Genomic DNA, 20,255 nt, shown 5'->3' with positions numbered 1-20,255 from the left:
CCAAGATGTAGCTTAGAAGAATTACAATATTTATATGAGTTACAAAAATAACTTTTTACATAAGACCCAAACTTAATGTGTTGAGGTTCCTGTTATTAAGTTGAAAGACTTTTTGGTACTCATTCAAAACTAATTTAATAAAGTAATTTAGAACTAATATATCATTTAGTGAAATTACACTATTAGTTTCAAAAAATATAAATGAACTAAGTAGCTAAAAAATACATACAGTAAAAGCAAAATGGTCTAAAAAAATCAGTTGTGTGAGAAATTTATTTGGCATAATAATTACTTTGCTCTCAGAAGAGCTTGTTGTCTAAGTCTCAAGGCTCGGTTCTTCATGAGGTAGAAGTAAACAGAAGGCAGTAGCGTGCGCAGGAACATGGCTATCTTGGGTGTTGAGTCGGAAACGATCAGTTCAGACTGACGCTTCATTGTAGCGACCAGGATACGCTTGGCTACATCCAGCGGCTCATAGCCCTTGGCAGTAGTCTCATCAACAACTGAAAGCCATCAAAATGATGTAAACGAGCTAGCATCAAGATGTAGCGAGCTAGGTCAAGTCTGAAACCATTGCAGTGTTCTGTCCTTCCTTAGGCACTATTCCAACAGGTTCCTGCATTGATGCATTGATATATTTGTGTGGAGAAATGTTCTTGGGCGTAAATGATGAAAACAAGGGTTTGGTCTAAATAATTTTACAATATATTTGATGTTCTGAAAGGCCATGAATGCTCTTCAGTTTCATTTAATGCACTAACCAAAGTCACTGAGCAGGCAAGCAAGGTAGCTCAGAGTCTCTCAACTGGCAATGGACTGGCAAAGGATGATCCATTACACGACAAAAACCTATTCACAGAATACAATCCATAGCCTACTTAGCGATAACATCGATTTTTACTTTAATTGTCCTTTAATCGACTGCTTTGACGCAAAAGTAGGAATCAGCTAGAATACTGCTTAAGGTAGAGCGTCTGTCGCTGTACGCAACTGAAATCTGGAAAGCACTACTAGTGAGCAATGGCTGATCACCTTTGAGTGTGTGAATATACATCGATGTAAGATAATGGTGGACTGCTCTCTAATATGAACCTGTTAATGGGTCTGGTGGTTTAAAATGTATGGATTTGTCGCTTTGATGCCATTCCAAGCAATGTGCCAGAGGTCACTAAAACCTCTCCTCATTAATAAACGTGCTAAATTGGGATAACACTTATATATTTACCATTAGCATGAACTTAGAAACTGTTCAGGGTAAATATATAAGTGTTATTCCAATTTAGCACGTTTATTAATGAGGAGAGGTTTTAGTGAGCAAAAAAAAGTCAGTGAGCAAGGACGTTTTATTAATTATTGAGGTAAGATAAAACTTTGACAAGAAAAATTATAACAAAACTATTTTTGAAATTTTTTGTCCCAAACCTTTTTTGCTACAATCATTAATTGCCACGAATGATAAGTGCAATGTTCTGATCAACTCGCTTCTACCAGTCGCCTGTTTCTTATAGTGATACATTCATAACTGTTTCTGTTATATTAAGTCTGTTATTTTAGTCATATGATTTATTTGTGTTTAAATATGTTTTGTTGACAGATGATTTTTGTAAACTGTTTTTGTAAACATTGGTTGAGTTGGGAAATAGAGTTTGTTGAAAAAAGATGTGTGTTTAATATTCTTGGATTAGAAATAGAACAGTTTCTTTAACCCAATCTTGGACCATTGATTTTTTCTTAATCCAAAACACAAAAAATGTTAATAGTTCTTTCTATAGGCCTAAAGTCAGTAGCGTCAGTCAAGGAGACTAAATATCTGGGTGTATACTTAGATCAGAAGTTAACTTGTAAAGAGACATAGATCATGTCATTGCCAAGGGAACAGGAGCCTTGGGCTGACGTCCTGGCGGGTGAGGGAGCAAAATCCGAACTCGTCAGGCCTGAACCATGCTGCGGAGTCCCAGTGAGCAAAGGCCAAGCAAAAATCCAAAAAAAATCTGTTTTCTTGGACAAAGGGACAACAAGAAAAGGTTTGGGAAAATACCCCAGGTCTAAGACAATCAAAGATGCTCATCAATACTCATAGTAAGGAATGGAGAAACATCTTCGACCTCCAAAAAGGGGAAATAAGCCTCTTGATATGTATACTTACAGGGCATGGCTATGTAAGGAAGTACCTCAAGACAATAGGGCTTAGACAGACAGACCGGTGCAGATTCTGCCTCTACGACACGGAATCCGCTGAGCACATATGGCTGGAATGTCCGGCGTTAGCCCATAAAAGGTTGAAACACCTAGGAAAGGCATTCCCGATGCCTACTGAAATACGAGAAATGGGTGTGTACCAATTGTGATTGGCTTCGCAAGAAGACTTTGGTTGGGTGACTAATTAAAAAGGGTGCTTCAAAAGATCTTGTAGGTCGAGGTAGCAAGGGGTAATGATACCCCGCCCCATGAGAGAAAAAAAATAGGCCCAAAGAAAAATATCTAAAAAAAAGTAATAAAATGTTTGAATTTAGACACGCAACCCTGGATGCAGAGAACACTGTGCTGGTATCATGTTTCAACATATCTTTATGAGGGCTCTTTGAAGGCATTAATTTACAGACCTCGAATATCCCTTTTATGGTAGGTACTTTTTTTGTATTTTCACTACAACAAGATAACTACAATCTGATACACTTACCACCGTATTTCTCTCCTGTGCCAGTAAGAGCGTTGAGGGATAAATTGGTGCTGATATAGCCAGGACTGACTACAGTGACAGACACATTGTGATGTGCTACCTCAGCTCGTAGAGTGTCACAGAAGGCTTGCAGTGCATGTTTGGATGCTGTATAAGCTGACCTGAACCAACAACAACAATTAATACAGAGCAAAATTGAAAATACAGTCTAACCTTGATATAACGAACCTCGATATAACGAATTCCTTGATATAACGAATTTTTTTTAATCCCCTAGAACTCTCCATAAGACACAATGTACATTTTACCTCTACATAACGAACAAACCATAACAACGACCTTGATTTAACGAATTTTTCGTGATTTCGGCTAAAATAAGACACCTAAATATAACGAATTTGTCATTGTCAGAACCTCTACATTGCGAATTTAACCTCTGCATAGCGAATTGTCTACGTCTTTCCCTTGATATAACAAATCCCCCACCCAATTATTGTTTTGGGAAAATCTGTTTCTTTATCAAATTAAATGGAAAGGTCACGTCATCGCTTGCGCTAACATTCGTCTGCTCCGTTTTACATCTTTGACTGCTGTCGCTGCGCGCGCTATGTTGCAACTGAGAACTGATTTCATTCACTGAGGACTGATGACGACGTAATTTTTAGTAAGCAGTGATTGGGCGATATGGGATAACTATGGTGAATTGTACAATTTTTGGATAAAGAGAAATCTAAGAAAGAATATAAAAACAAAACCAAAGAGAAAGAATAGCAACATCGTTATTTTAACATTCCTTTTACGAGTTTTTTTATTATCCTTAAGTTGGCTATGATTATACACTTTTATAATGACTTATCTAATAATTTATTGTTTTCAATACGATTTGTTTCAACTAGCAACACCAATGCTATAGTTAATGAATGATTATTATTGACATTCCTCTGTTGTGATAAATCAGTACTGTACTGTAAGTAGCCTACCGGCCTATCGCGAGCAGTAGCTTACAAAACTTTCTACTGTTTTGTTTTGTTCTTTACATGGTTTATGACTACAGTGTTTGGCTAGGTTTTAGGAGGGTTAGAACAAGCTGTGATTTTAAACTTACAGTTTTTAACCTGTACCAAGGTCAATGCCATTGTCATGATTGCGCAATATTTAAGATCCCTCCCCTTTGTTATGCCGGATAATTTAGGTTCTACTGTACAATGTAAACTCTGTACTGTAAAGTATTGTAGCCTATGCTACTTTAATTGTATTTTAATGAGGTCAAATCCCGACCTATATTGACCGACGCTGGTTCTGAACCTCGACTTAGCGAAATTCCTGCAAACCTAACCTCTATATAACGAACCTCGTTTTAACGAAATCCTTGATATAACGAATATTCAGTTCGGTCCCTTCAAATTCGTTATACTGAGGTTGGACTATAAATAAATTAATCAGTGATGGGTCGATTCTAAAAATTTTTATTTTTGATCCTGATTCTTTAAAATTTATTCTAAATTCTCAATTCCGATTCCATTGAGTCTGTTACGCCCACAATAGTTAAAGTGCCAAAACTAATATTTTTACTAGTGATGCCTGCCTGGTACCTAAATTTATCAATTCTGAATACCTATATTTTTTTTGTTTTAGCAAATTTTCAGAATTTGTTGGTTATACTACACCAACCCCTGTCTTTATGTCCTTCCATAAAGTTTTTTAGGGTAATGGATTTGTTTTCAATTAAAGAAAAAATGTATGAAGCTAATCAAAACTCTAACTGGCCAATTTAAATCTAATCCCTTCTTAACACATGAAATGAATACCATATTAAAGGTAAATAAAGATGTTTTTTAATCAAAGACAAAATTAACTAGAAGTGTACCAAGCCTGAGATTTTCGATCAAGCCAAACTCAAAGTGATGTTGTGATTATCTCCCACGGTCGTGGATACATCATTATCTTCTGTGATGACCACACCTAGTGGCATTTTAAATTACAGTGCACTTTAAAACTTGATTTAATATTACGACAAAGAGTAGCAAAATAACACTTCCGATTTGTTGGCTGGATAGTTAATGTGAAGGCGTACTTCCATACTAGATAATGCGCACCAAGATAGCTTGCACCTACCAGTGTCAACTAGAAACATTCCATATTTTAATTTTCTGAATATGCCTTATATAGCAAGGAATTCTTAAAGAATCAAACATCCACGTTACCTGTAAGGAATAGCAATCCTTCCTTGAACACTACTGATAGCTACTATTTGTCCAGATTTTCTGAGTACCATTGAAGGCAAGAGAGCTGCAACAAAATATGTCTAATATTATGAAGGAGTTAAATACAATCTGTGAATAATCACAAGTGATGATCAAAACAAAAACATGTTTCATCTTTAAAGCCGAAACCTAAAGTTAAAAAATTGTATCCCAGATCTCGAAATCTAAACATGAAACTTTTACAGTTTCCTGATGAAGGTTACAAAAAAATACAGTTAACTGGAAAACGTTTACTATGCAATCAAAATACCCTCGCTGCAGCAAACCTGCTGACTAAGATAATTTCCATTTGCCTGGATAGGTTTTAAATTAATCTATTAAATTAACATTTATGTTGTTTAACAAGTACAGTAGAGTCCCGCAAACTCGGCGTAATGTGGACTGGAAGGGTGCAGAGTTTGTGAAATGCTGGCTTATCGGGAACTAGGGTTAAAAATAAGAACAATACAATTTTTAAGCTCTCAAACTGCCTTATTTATTTATATGTATATTAAAAGTCAGTATTAAGTCATCAGATATAGTACAACCAATTCTTAGAACGAGTTGAGAATAGTTTGACTTAAGCTGGCTTGAGTCCATGATTAGACTCAAAAAATCACTAATTATCTGAGCCAGGTGATGGCCGAGTTATCCAGACTGCCGGGTTATCGAGTGCTGAGTTTGCAGGACTCTACTGTACCTAGGTTTGCTCCTACAGTAAAACTAATAAAGTGTATTTTTTATATTAAAATATCAATAGCTTAGTATAAAATAAAAAAAACTGCCAAGTTTGATCAAAATATATCCGTAAACAAGCCAACTACAACATTTTACAATATTCTCCATAAGAATAACATGGGAATTTTAAATGAACAACTTTTTTAATTTTCTCCGTAACCAATAGCCGTAACAAAAACACTTTGATATACTATATTATTTGTTTTTTAAGCTCTTTAAAAAGTTCTGAAGAAAATTTAAACATTTTTTGTTTTACAAAATTAGAAAAACCCATTATTACCCCATAACCCCCCCCCCCCATCCTGCTTTACACCTTCAAACCAAATGTTATCAAAATCGGACAAAAATTACAAAAGTTATCGTGTTTACGGACATATATATATTTATAGCCTCTGCTCGGATAGGATTAAAAAAATAAAAACTGTGAATAAAATTTAGCAAATCTATTCATGAGGGTTTGTTCAGTAAGAAAACAAAATTAGACGGTAACTGTTAAAAGGTACAGTTTATATTTAAAATTAAATCAACTCTCTGGTTACCTTTTATTAGTGCCACTTGAGCAATGTAGTTTATCATCATCATTTCGGTATCCACTTTTATATTGGTTGTCAAAACTTCTCCTCTGTATGAAATACCAGCGTTGTTGATTAAAATATCAACATGGCCAACAATCTTCAAGACCTTCTCTAGACAAGAAGGAATCTCGTCTATTTTTATCAAATCCAACACCATAACAACTGGTGGATGAGTGACAATGTCCTAAAACAACAAGTTAAAACGGGTTTTTAATGTTGTCAAACCAAATTTGATGCAAATGAATTCATTTGTTAGTAATTATATTTTTGTCAGTTGTTATTTAGCATGTAGGTTTGTTGTTGTTGCCATATCAAACCTATGGGACATACTTCATACAATAAAGCGTTTTCTCTGCAACGTCCCTTTTCCAGCCGTCCTACCTAACCGATTTTTTTTATTGAGGTGTCATTTTATAGCTTATGACCTAGTGGAGAGATTTATGGTAACAAAAAAGGCAATTTCCTTTAGGGCTTTGCCTATCTTTGCTTGTGGTTTATTTCTAGAGTTTACTTTCAAAGATTCAGTAATGCTGCCCAACATTCTTTATAAAATAAGGGTTATGAATTGTAATTGTACAACTTACCATCCGTTGAATGTTTAACCAAGGCCAGAATGTAAACAAGAGGCAAAACCGTTTATGAACATGAATTTTAATTTTAATACTTTTTTTGGTCATTGTAGCGTAATTGAAATAGGTAAATCACTCTTTGGTGTACATCTAAAATCAACAAATTTAATTTATTATTAGTAGTTTTATTCCCCTAATAAAACTGGTGTTTACATATGCACAAAACAACCATATTACTGTCTTACAGTAAAACACATAATATGTGAAAATTTAAAAAGTACAACCTTGATAGTTTGACACTTGATAGTTCAAGACTTGATAGTTCGACACTCAATTGTTTTTGCCACTCCATATAGTTTGACACCGGCCGTAATGACGTTAAATCTCGACAGCGGCCGATGACGGGTTTGTCAGGGTAAGAAACTAGAGCCTTCTTATTGTTTTTGTGCACAAGTAACTTATTACTTTAACTATTCCATTAATTTAGATTTTTTACTAACATCCAAAGTGAAAAGCAGTTGATTATTGCAAACTATTTTACGCTATTTTAAATACACATTTTCAATGAGAAAAGGACGTGGAAGTGTAAAATGTAGTTCTTTAAGCGTATGGATTAGTTACACTTACACATCTGTCGTTGATTTAACAAACAAAACTCAATTGTATATTTTCCTTTTTTTAGTCTCTTTTATAATTCAGTTACCCCTAAGTGGTAAAAACTTATAAGGCTAATTAGTACAATGTAATAAGTGGAGCTGAACACTAAGAAAATACTATAACTACTGTAAAAGATTTCAATTTTAGAATATGAAACAGACATACACACACACATACAGACAACACTTTGAAAATCACTTTTTTTTATCAATATATCCACCCAACACTCAAACTAGAAAATGTTCAAGAGAACAATATTTTCTCAATATAACATGTACAAAAGGAGAAAGTTAAAATACAGGGAGCGGCAAAATGATCTGACGGTTATCTTTGCCGCCCTGTCGAGGGAGTGAGTGGCGGAGGGTGGTGGGAATAGGGGCGTTACAAAGCCAACGTGTGGACATTTTTAGTAGCCATGGAGCCGCGGGACAGCTGAGGACCATGTATTTGTAGTGGAAGTGTTTTTAAGAGTGGCAATTCCTGTGTAGCTGTTCAGTACATGTTTCAATGTGGGTAAAAGAAGAAAAGTCCCAACTCGAAACACCATTTTGCTGTGGGTGGGTAGCTTTAGATCTACTAGTTCAGCATTGAAGTGTGAGGAAGACTGTGTGTTGTGGTTGAAAGTGCGATTCGTCGCTCATAATGACAATTTTGTCACGTGTAAGAAAATCAATTACTACTTGTTCTGTAAAAGATATACGCTTCGCATAAACACTGGGCTTCAACTGGTGCACGATTGCCATTTTGTATGAATGAAAATGCAGATCGTATTGTAATACTCTTCTACCGAGCGGTCAGACAAGTGCAGAGCTGCAGCTTATTTACGTTTAGGCCGCTGAGGACTGGCTTCCACAGCTTCTCTCACTCTCTCGGTATTCTCTGGCGTCCAGGCTGACCTTGAACGGCCTGTTGACTTTTTTTCAACGCTTAACTAGTAGCTCTGAAGTTACCTACCCACCGCAAAATGGTGTTTCGAGTTAGGACTTTTCCCCTTGGACCCACATTGAAACGTTGAAACGTCTATAGAACTGCCGCTGAACAGCTACCTACATGAATTGCCACTTTTAAAAAACACTTCCCCTAAAATGCATGGTGCTCAGCTGCCCACAGCACCATGGCTACTAAATATGTCCGCACGTAGGCTTTGTAACGCCTCTATTCCCACCAGGCTCCGCCACTCACTCACTCAACAGGGCGGCAAAGAAAACCGTCAGATCATTTTGCCGCTCCCTGTATGTTGCAAAGTTATACACAGAACTAACAACAATCAATGTTAGTCAAAGAAAAAAAAATTTAAATGTGGAAAATAGCTTTTGTATTTGTATTTGTATTTTGCAAACCTACAAAAATCAGGATGCTTAATACGTTCCTCAAATACATCGCACTAAAAATGTTTTTCAACCAGTTATAGTTTAAAAATTATACTACCTTTTTTCATATCACATTCAACTGATATTTTTAGCCCATGTATTCTCATTTAAAAGCAAGATTTATTAACTGATATCATACTAGTTAACATAAAAACCTTATCAAGTCGAGAGGAGAGCAATTCTTTTTTCACTCGTTCCAGTTGTGCTTCTCTGCGTGCAGCTAGAATGACACGACATCCAGCTTGATAGAACACATGGGCCAAGGCCTCACCTAGACCAGAACTAGCTCCAGTGATCAATACCACCTGCAAAAAGATGGTTCTTATGGATAGCACTCGAGTTTTTTCTTGGAGGGTGTATTAATAAATCACTAAGTTTAAATAAAACTTCTTGCTAAAAGATCACAATCTATTTCATGATTACAAAAATTTCAACATGAATATCAAATGAAAGTCTTATTTTATTTAATAACTCATTTTTTTAGAACCAGTTGCACTCTATTCTGTTGAAGCTGTGCGCCGTTCTCAATATTGGTGAGGTAAACCCGAAGTTGTTCAAGGTCCTCTCTTATTATGACTCCTTTCTTCTTTAAGTAAGGAATCCAAGCAACACTTCCAGGCGCCGATGTTAATGCTCGTAGATTTAAAAGGACTTACCAGAAACGGTTTTCAACTTGCTACAAACCCGTTTCCAGTGGTTGAATTCACAGTTTTTCTTTTGTTTTTTGTCATAACTACCAAAATTTATCACATTTTGAATATTTTTACATTTCTTTTAAGAGAAAACAACTAAACATTTTGTCTATTATCTTGGATTTTACATGCAGCGACTACACTTGCCCGACTCGGTCCGGTCCATTTTGGTTCGGTCCGGCCCGAATTTGTGAGGGGTGGCTACACTTGTACGAATCGTTTCGGTCTGGCCGGAAGAGGTAGCTACACTTGTACGATATTTGGGAGGACACACACGAGCACGGGGCACAAGTACAGCAATACGGAAGGTGTTTAGCCTTCAAGGCCGATTTACCGAATAGGCACGGTAGGCACGTGCATAAGGCGCAGGGCAATTGGCTTTTTTTGGGGGCGCCAAAAAAATTAAAAATAATGAAAAAATGGTAGTTGTATTTGCATGCGATCGCGGTAATCTTCTGATAATCCCTCGCGGCCGTGTAGACATCGTAATCGTCTCCCGATATTGCGGTAAAATTCTGACTATTTTCTGCGGTCGTGTAGACATAATTATCGTCTGCCATGATCGCGGCAATATATGAACATTATTGCCTTAATTCTTAGGCCTATGTCCTAGAAATAACTATTTTTCCTAATTTAATTCATCACTTTCATAGCCGAGCGCTCACGGAACCCCCCGATTCTCATCCGAATTTCGGAGGAGGTGACTTCACTTGTCGGATTGGGTCCGGTCCGCCCCGAATGCTTCCGCCAAAATGCGGATGAATGCTCCCTGAGCGGAGCGGAGCGGACAAGTGTAGCTGCCTCCATTTAAAACATGGAAAGCATTGTTCCTACTGTTGGTCAGAAATAACAACTACAATACAATCAGGTATCAGTTCATCACAAATTATCTGTGGATAGCCTACATGTTTTGTACGAATCAAAAAGCGACACTATAAAGTCATTTTCATAAATAGAGTCATCGTGATTTTGATTGTGTTTATTTAATTTTGCTCTCTTAAACCTGAATTTCATCAGATTCAAGGGTGAATTTTAATGCAGTTAATTGCACACACAACAGGCTTCTATAACATTCAATTTAATAACTTTTTGACCCAGCAAGAATATTTTAACAAAATTCACATAGGTATTCACATAGGTAAGTTCTTTAAAGCACCTCAGAGAAGGGATTCCGTTCTACTAATTCCATTTGTAACCTAATTATGATATAACACAATTAAAATACTCTTTCTTTCCTTTCAAGATCTGGGGCTACTCACAGAGTGTCATATTCAACTAACTTAATTAGGAATTATCTTAAGACAAGTATATATTTTTGCAGGTTATGGAAAATACCTAAAAATCTTTGTCGTGATAATTTAATTTGATCAAATCACAGTGTCAATCATAAGAACATTACGTTAGGTACTTTGATAAAAAATGAAAATAAGTGTAGGGTACTGGTAGTCAATAAGATCCTAATTTCAACTTAAAGAGAAAGCAGGTTAACCTACGATATATGTTTGTAAGCCTACTTCATTAGCCTATTTTATTTCTTTGACCAGCTATTCAAAACCATTTGTTTGATAAAGCTTACCTTACCACGCAGTTGAGCTTTCAACCTATGATGACGGTAAAGTTTGAATATCAGCCAGGGTATCGTAAATGGTATACACATAGAACCAAAAAGCCACCAAAGCAGAGGCCAACCTCCTAAATCACCCATAGCAGCACAATACCTAAAGAAAACCATTAAAATCAATACCGGTATTTAAAAAAATAATTAGGCTATCTAGGCTACATCTCATACTTGCCAAAAATTCAAAGCAACTGTTTTGTGAATCAAAGAGTGAATGAAGAAAACCGGGTATAATGCTAAACTAATACTTACCTATGTTATATTGCATTTTTTTACCTTATCTACCAAAATTGGGCTATTTTAAGCACTTATACTCTTTAGCACTTTTGGGGGAAGCGACTAAATATTTCACCCTAAAAATTGTGTTTGTACATCGCAAAAAGCGCTAGAAATCAAGGTATTTTGGAACTAGAAAATTTTCTTTTTTTTACTGATTGTGTTTTTTTTTAAAGCCATTTCAAACACTTTTTTCCTTTTGACACTTTTTGGCAAATTCGGTTTTTACCCAGAAAACCAGGTGTAAAAAGTTGTAGGCCTAAAAAATGCAAAGTGCCAAAAATGACCCATTTTGGATAAACCAAATATCAAATATAATCCAACCTAAGTTACCTAACTTAAGTTAGGTACTTACCCTAACCCAACCTAACCCATGCTTAGATTAATGTAGCAAAGTGCTGAAAATGGCTGATTTTGGGTAAACCAAGGTTAGGTTAGTATTAAGTTATTGACACATTTAATTACCGCTCAATTGTGCTAATATTTGGTCATTTATAACGCTTTCTAAACTTTCAATTTTGTTCGGGGTGAAATAAGTTAACTTATGTGTTTGCCAAAAAAGTGCAAGAGGAAAAAAGTGTTTGAAATGGCCTTGATAAAGAGAAAAATAAGTTACCTACCATAGCCTCTACTTAATGTACAAAATGTTTTTCAAGCCCCAAATAAGTTAAGTAGGCCTATCATTATTTTTAGCGTTTTTCTAAATTTTCAAATGCAATTTTCGGGGTGAAATATGCGTTTCCCCCAAAAGTTTCAAGGGTAAAGTGCTTAAAATAGCCTAATTTTGGCAGAAAAGGCAAAAAAAAATTCAATATAACATAATTTCAGTATTACCGAAAACCGTAGGCTTACCTAGCTATAATAACTTAACCTAACCTACTTTCTATCTTATCTGTGGAAAATCTATGGTTGTTTAGATCCTCACAGGGCTCAAAGAAATTGGGGAATTTATTAATGCTGCAATGCACACAAATCTCTAATAATTATTCTGAAGATCTTTAAAAGGTGACCTTGCCTATGCTCAGGAAAGACTTTCTTTTTTTCTACGCTCAGGGTAGCTTACTTTCTTGCTGTTTCTAAATGGGACTAAGAAACTAAGTTATTAGGCCTAACTTAGGCCAACAGTAAGACTAATAGTTTAACAATTTTAATGGTACCAGTGGTGAGTTAAAACATAGACTAACCAACGTATGTTTTATCTATGGTTAAAATCTGTGAATGTCTTTGTATTATTATGCCAATTGGTTGTACAAAAGGCTCAGTGCAAAATCCTTACCCAACTAACTATTAAATGAAGTACAACAAAATAGACAAGGCTTGATTTAGACACCAACACGTTTGATGGTAAACTTTCAGTTTCCAGAACTCACCTAAAACGCACTTCCTAAATAGTTTGCTCAAGTCTTATTAGTATAATAGAGAAACTAATTATTGAATCAATAATTAAAATAAAATCTGCAGAGAAAAATCTTACTTATAGGTACTTCTAAAATTTTACGAACATATTCTTCTTTTAAAGATGAAGTTGATAAGAGAAGTGAAGTTTCACAATCTCCAGTAATAATAACTAAAACTAAACTAACTGAATTGATTGACTTTGCTTTGTAATTTTATTTTATAACTTCAGTTTAGTTTTTTTAGTTTTTTATTTAACTGAACTGAACTTGTTCTTGTCTTGTAATGTTACTTGTTGGTAAACAAAGCAGAAAGAAAACGCGTAACAACTTAAGTGTAGATCCGGGTTATAGTACAGACCGTTGCATGACAATCATGGGCAAAGATTAAACCACAGACAAGGGAAACAAAACTTTTGTTTCCTTAGTCAATGATTAAACATACGCCCTTAGGCAAGGCCACCTTTGCCACGGCCTGGTAGAATTGGCAACGTCGCAGGTAGGGTTGTATAGTGTCAGACGTCCCATAAGATAACGTGGCAGGCAGGTGAAATCAGCTCATTATTTTGCACTTTAGTGACTTAAATTTATGAACATAAATTTATTAAAATATTGAAAATAAAACATACAGAATTAAAAACCAAAACAATATGTATTGAAAATCTATATCCGTACATTTGAAGTGAAGTCAATATTTTCATATTCCAGTAACAAGCTTTCGTAAATACAAAAATACTATTAGCTATGCTTCCAAACAAAACAGGTGTTACAACCCTACTTGCGACGTTGCCACTTCGAAGGCCGCGGCCTGGAGTTAAAGGTGGCCGTGCCTTAGGCCTTCAGGTACAGTCGGATTCGCCGGAATTTTATTCCCCTGGAATTTTACCACCTGGGCAAAGCTCACATACTATGAAGTAGTAACCTGAGCGCTCTCAAGCTGGTTCGTGGGCGGAATCTCACCCCGTGGATTTGCGAGTCTAATGAAAATAGACAGAGCATGATAAATTAGATTAGCAATAAAAACCTGAATTTTACCCCTTGTCCATATAACTAGCGTTTAGGCAACTGTAGCTGTAAGGCCAGTAATTTTATCCCCGAAATTTTGCCCCCGCGAGTTTAACCCCTGTGCAGATATATAAATTAGTGGGTATAATTAATTTTCTTAATTCATCTGGTTAGGGGGTAAAATTCCGGTGGTTCTGATTAAGTTCTCAACCGTGAAAATATACGTTTAATCCCACCTTTAATTTGTTGAACTGATGGTGTGCGTGCAACTCAATAGTTCACGGCCGTAATTTTACCCCCTAGATGGTGACGTCAGTTCAGCTCAGGGGGTAAAATTCCAGCGGAATTAAAGTCTGCTACCCCTACAGTTGCTATTACAATTGATTATACAGCATTACATCTTCCCTACCATAGGTTATATCATAGATAAAACATACGAGTTGTATGTTTTGTCTATGGTTACATTATACTAAATAAGGAACTATTATACTAAGGGACGAGCTATTGTTTATGATTTAATTTTTTTAGGTTAACCGAAGATTTAAATAATAAAGTAACTGAAATTTGTAAAAAATAGTTATTTGTGCAACTAGTGAGCAAAGTGAGCAATTGCCTCACTCGAGAGAAATCCTTTACTCACGAGCCGTGGGCGAGTGAGGAATGGTTTCTCTAGTGAGGCGATTTGCACTTTGCATTCGAGTTGCACATTATTATATTTTCCCTACAGTTACCATAAAACAAATAAATTGGTAACGAAACGTGTCTTCACGTTGCAAATCTGGAGTGAGACAAAGTAATCAGAATCAGAATCTGAATCTTTATTGCCGTTGATCAAATACATTGATATAGGCATTGTCAAATTAGGCTAAATATTTACATTGATCGATAATACAAAGTCACAGAGTAAAATAGGCTTAATCTAAAGGCTAGATTAGAACAGTCGAATCTAAGAATTCCTGAAGTGTGTAAAATGGATTTTCTAACAGCCACGAGTAAACTTTAGACTTAGATAGGAATGGTTGCTTCAAAGATAGGCTCAGGCAGCTAATTATATAACTTAATACAGTACAATTAATTTTAAAAGAGTTACCTGTAAGTGCAAGCCGGTGCTGAGGAATGTCCAGTGCTCCTTTGCCTCTTGTGTTATGTGAGTGGATGTCCTGTCGAGTGTAAAATTTATGTAGATTACATTTTGTGTACATCAAGACATTGTAAATTTAAAGGTTGATGACTGTGCAAATGCAATATTTTACAAAGAGTGGTTTGCAGTGCTGCACAGGGCCCACCCCGGCAATAGTGCGGATGATTTCCTTTTGTAGTAAAAGAACATCATAAATATGTGATGATCAGTGACCCCATAAAATAAGACCGTATTGCAAGTAAGATTGAAATAAGCCAAAATATGCTGATCTCAGGTACTCTATGATGATAAGAGGTTTAAGTTTCCAAAAAAGATAAATGACTCTTGACAACTTCTTACAAAGATTGTTAATATGAGTTTTCCAGTTCAATCTCTGGTATCAAGGTAAATTCCCAGAAGTTTTACTGAATTTTCAGGTAGGTTTTGTAAAAGAGAAAATATTATGCTTTGAGTTTTATTTTCATTACAAATAAGTTGATTAAAGGAAAACCAGTTCAAAGCATGGTTGGTCGCATCCTGAATTGTGCGGGCAAGAAGGTTTAGATCTCTATTGGCAGCAAAGATTGTTGTGTCATCAGCATAGATTGTACATTTACAGGTAAATTACGAGGAAGATCCTTTATGGCCACAATAAAAAGAAAAGGGCCAAGGACAGAACCCTGCGGAACACCGGCCTTGATTTGTGTAACTGGTGAATTTTTACCTTTAACACATACAAACTGTGATCTGTTGGTTAGATATTATTTGAGTAATTGTAATGAGTTGCCCCTAATTCCATAAAATTGAAGCTCTTCTTAATCAAGATATCAAAAGGGATACAATCAAAAGCTTTGGTGAGGTCATAAAGGAGCATTGACACTGATTCTCTATTTTCAAACGCACTCAAAATGGACTGTGTAATTTCTGACACCGCCAATGTAGTGGATCTACCTGGTCTGAAGCCATACTGTGAATAAGTTAACAGGTGATTTGAGTCAAAATAATTATTTAACTGCTTTAAAATAATTGCTTCAAATATTTTAGAAAATGTTGGAACAATATGGAGATAGTGCGATAATTTTGACAAAGTGATTTATCTCCATTCTTAAAAACCGGAATTATTTTAGCAATTTTTAGTTTTTGTGGAAAAATGCCAGCACGTAGGCACTCGTTGATGACCAGAGCCAAAGGAGTTTCAATTAAGTGGATGGTATTCTTAATAATATAATTTGAGAGCCAATAACTATCCATAGATTTTGAGTTTGAGAGTTTATAGACAGTGTTGGTTACCTCATCTGGTGTAATGTAAGACCAATTGGAATGTATGTTCTCACTTGGGTATTTACTCAGGGGAGGTATAGAAGAGGCTACGATGACAGCTGAGAGCTTCTTATTAGCTGAGGGAACGCCATTACCGTAACAAAACGTTAAACAGCCATCGGCCTCGGTGGTCTATTGGTTAGCGTGCCGGGCTGACATACTATAGGTCCCGGGTTCGAATCCTGCTGGTAGCATTAACTTTTTGTCCAAGATTTTTTTATTATCAGCAAGTTTGGTTGGTTTGGTTTGGTTATTACAGTTTAATTTTATTATTAAGTCATTATAAAATTTTAATAATTAAACAATTTCTAGTTTTATTTAATAAAAAGAATTATTTTTCCAACTAAACTTTTGTTATATTATTTCTTTATCAGCAAGTTTGGTTAGTTCGGTTAGGTTATGATAGTTTAATTTTATAATTAAAATATAGTAAAATTGAATTTGAGGCATTTATAATTTTATTTTATGAACAGAACTATTTTTGCGACTGGTAAACCTTCATTGCCAAAGTGCTCTCTACTACAGCGCTGTTCACGGAGGAATTTTGAACTAAATGCCTCATTTGTACCTCCCCTAAGTCAGACCCTCTCACTTGGTTCAGGCCCAAGCAAGTCCTCAGCTGTTGTGAATGTTTGGCTTACCAGGTTGGTAAGTTCTTCAACTGAATCTGTAAAATAACTGTTGAGTGTATCTTGGTCTATTGTATTAATGTCCCAGGCAGCTTTGCACTTATTATTTGAAGTCTGAATGAAATTCTCATAAGCATTTTTCTTAGCAGTAGTTAATTCTTTCCTGTAGTACTTTTTTATTCTAAGATAAGTGCTGTAAGCTGTCTGAGCCTTTACAGAATCCAAGTATAAGAGACTTTTATACTTACTATAGTGTGCTAACATCAAGTCTCTAGTCTGTTTTAATTGAGGACTAAACCAGTTTAGTTTATGTTTTTTCCTTTTACATTTGTTTCCTTACGAGCTTTTTTACTAACAAGGGGCGAGCAGTAATTAACATTGTCTCACTGAAGAGTGAATTGGCCACTTTGCTTTCTCAAATCAGTGAGAGAACATGTACATTGTTAGGTAACTGTATGAAAAAACATAATCATAGCGGCATCGGCATGGGACTGAAATAACTGTAAGACGAGGGGTCTGACTTACGGGAGGTATAAATGAGGCAACGATGACATAATAGTTTAGTTCAAAATTCCTCCGTGATCATAACTGTAGTAGAGAGCACAGTGCGTAATTTTTATTTCACTATTAGTTTTGCCAACAGTGTCATTTAGAGGCTTCTGATTGGCTTCTGATCCATGACGTCATACTTAATTATAAAATTAAGAACAATTATAAAATTGATCTTATAGTTTTTTAATTATAAAATTAAACTGTTATAACATACCAAACTTGCTGATAATTAAAAATCGAATAAAGGTTTACTAATCGAAAAAATAGTTCTGTTCATAAAATAAAATAATAAATGCCTCAAATTAAATTTTATAGGCCTAATTTTTTATTATAATATTAAATGGTCATGGTCATAACCTTAAAACGTGTTGTATAGTGTTTGAAAGGATAATTATTTATGCTTTAGTAACTGTAGGAAACAAATAATTTGTAACGCGAGTGCAAAGTGCCACTTCACATACTGGTTAAACAAATAACTAACTTGTATATAGTGCATGCGTTGTTGTACGGTTAAAGGTTACGGAGAAAATTCCAAAATACGGCACAACCACCACGCACTGATGCAAAACCTGCAGACTAAGTGAATTTCCATTTAAATGGTTGGATTTCTAATAAAATATTCCCTTTAAAATCGTCAAATTTATTTATTTTCTAAACATTAAGGTTAATGCAAACTTATACGTTTGCTGCTACAGAGAAGGTATTAACGTGTGTTTTAAAGAAATGGAGGAAATGTTATTAATATCTTAACAGTAACAAATAATTAAATTTATCAAATTAGATTAAATATATCCACAAATAATGCAATGTTACATGTCATTTTTAGACCATTCACTACATTCATTCTTTAGTTATATAATTATACTTCTTTTACTGTACCAAAATTCGCCATATAGCCTATTTAAATAAATTGTCAGAAAAAGTATAGTAAATTTGAATTATATTATTCTTTAATCACCCCTCAGAAACCATCACCACATTTTAAAATATATTTTATATATTCAACAAATATTATTGTTAATAAAAAAATGTACAACCTGTAATTAAGTCCATAGTTGCAATAACACTTTTATCCAAAAATTATTAATATAGTATAAATTATTTCTAAAACCCCAACATTGAATTAATATCCAAAAGCCTGATTACAAGTGAAGTGAGTGCGTGTGCAAGTGATGAAGAAAGAAGACAGCTGGCTTTAACAATGAACCTTGATCATCCTGTTCCTGTGTGAAATAAAAATTTTCCTTCTTCTCTATTGGGACATGGCAGCATCAACACCTTAAATTCAGTGAGGGTATAAATCCCTAACATTTAAAAAGTCAAAGTGATTAAAATTATTTAACTTAACACTAACTTAACAACAGAAGAACAGTTTAGCTATATATATATATATATATATTATTTTTCTATTTTGTACTGCCACCTCAAGATTGATATAAATTGGACATTATTACTGAAGATCTGGTGAGAACTCTCCATTTTGTATTAGGCTTATCCTAACTTCAAGAAATTCAACTTAATACAGACCTATTTTATTTACTTTCTGATCGAACCTAATTATTTGAATTCAAAAACTACTTTATTTTCATCAAGAAAAATGCTAGAAAAACAATTTGAACAAGAGAACTAAATTCAACTTTGATAAATTTTTCACATTCTAGGCCTATTCATTGTCGGACTATTTAACTTACCTATCCAAGCCTAAGGGCAATATCAATTAATTATCCCATTTTTCATAATAATTGACATATTTTATTTTATAAATTAAAATATTTGAAGATCTTTTTAGCCAGCCGAGTTCCCCTCAATGAGAAGATTTATGTAATAAACTTATATCTTATTGTAAACTCATTGTTCTGTTTTTACTGAGCTAGGCTAAACCAAAGATGGTGACCCTGTAACTTAACTTATCTGTTCATTTAAATATCAAACCCCATTCATCATTGTAATATCTCATTCTTAGTTCATTAAATTTGTATTGTTAAGAAATCCTTCAGCTTAATCATTTGTCTTTCTATAAGTAAGTTATGTTTAATCTAGGCTTAACTTAGCAGTAAGTAAAGGTACAAACCTGAAGCAAATTTTATTAGTCCAAATTACAAGCACTACCAATAAAAAATTTTGTAAACACATTCAACCAATTTGGGTAGTGATAAATCATTATAAACACATAGTGTTTTCATTTAATAAGTAAATTAAAGCAGCCCCAAAGCAAATTACATATGAATTTTTAATTTATAGTTTTTTTTTCATTTTATCCGTAACCATTAGGTCATTAGGTGTACAAAAACCTATCAAAATCCCTATAAAAACCTTCAATATAAATTATTTGTCTATTAAGCTCTTCAAAATAACTTAGAACCTGAACGACACGTTTACCTTTAGGAAATTTGGGCCATTCGCCTATTGGGTCTGATGATTCGATTATTGGAGTGTCCAATCGAAATCGATAATATGTTATTAGCGAATTTTCCATATAGGGAATATATGAGTATAGGTAAATATATGATAAACTTAAATATATGTTTTGAGTGTTATTAGATGCATTTTTATTTACCTTCAGTCAATTTAATAAACACGCAGGGGAAGGTGGGGGCAAGACGGGGTTTTTGTGATTTCTACCTTAGTGGGTGTCTCAGCACTAAGGTAAATAGTTGAAGTAGTGCGTAGATTATTGCTATGCCTTTGTCTGATAATGCAGCAACAGTTCAAGAAAACCACATGATGCGTATGGGCCATACAGTAGTGTGTTTTTCACCAACCGTGATGTAATTTTTGCTTGTTTTCACGCAAGAAAATCTCAGAGACATGCTTTTT

General features: G+C 34.8%; 1 protein-coding gene across 4 annotated transcripts; it reads right to left on the bottom strand.

The window, feature by feature from the left end:
• Window positions 1-255: 255 nt before the first annotated feature.
• Window positions 256-13,105, bottom strand: LOC128982773 (dehydrogenase/reductase SDR family protein 7-like). Of its 4 annotated transcripts, none has more exons than XM_054401739.1 (7): window positions 12,789-13,105; window positions 11,101-11,242; window positions 8,988-9,137; window positions 6,201-6,420; window positions 4,885-4,969; window positions 2,681-2,841; window positions 256-503 (listed from the first exon to the last, which is right to left on the bottom strand). In XM_054401739.1, the coding sequence occupies exons 2-7, from the start codon at window positions 11,227-11,229 to the stop codon at window positions 289-291; spliced, it is 960 nt and encodes a 319-aa protein (XP_054257714.1). In that variant the 5' UTR covers window positions 11,230-11,242; window positions 12,789-13,105; the 3' UTR covers window positions 256-288. The 4 variants fall into 4 exon arrangements, with proteins under 4 accessions (XP_054257714.1, XP_054257713.1, XP_054257712.1 ...); XM_054401738.1 differs by having other exon boundaries at window positions 12,893-13,105; XM_054401737.1 differs by having other exon boundaries at window positions 12,921-13,105.
• Between the last annotated feature and the right edge of the window lie 7,150 nt (window positions 13,106-20,255).

Source organism: Macrosteles quadrilineatus, unplaced genomic scaffold (assembly GCF_028750875.1).
Source record: "Macrosteles quadrilineatus isolate MER2022 unplaced genomic scaffold, UCM_ALF_1.0 Scaffold_1__1_contigs__length_201487025, whole genome shotgun sequence".
NCBI lineage: Eukaryota > Metazoa > Arthropoda > Insecta > Hemiptera > Cicadellidae > Macrosteles > Macrosteles quadrilineatus.
The sequence above is the reverse complement of the archived record's forward strand: the minus strand, read 5'-3'. Positions and strand labels throughout refer to the sequence as shown.

Coding starts and splice junctions, on each gene's coding strand:
- LOC128982773 (XM_054401737.1), bottom strand. Junction 4,970..6,200: donor TCAAGTGGCACTAATAAAAG/GTAACCAGAGAG, acceptor ATTTTGTTGCAG/CTCTCTTGCCTTCAATGGTA. Junction 2,842..4,884: donor AGGATTGCTATTCCTTACAG/GTAACGTGGATG, acceptor TTGTTGGTTCAG/GTCAGCTTATACAGCATCCA.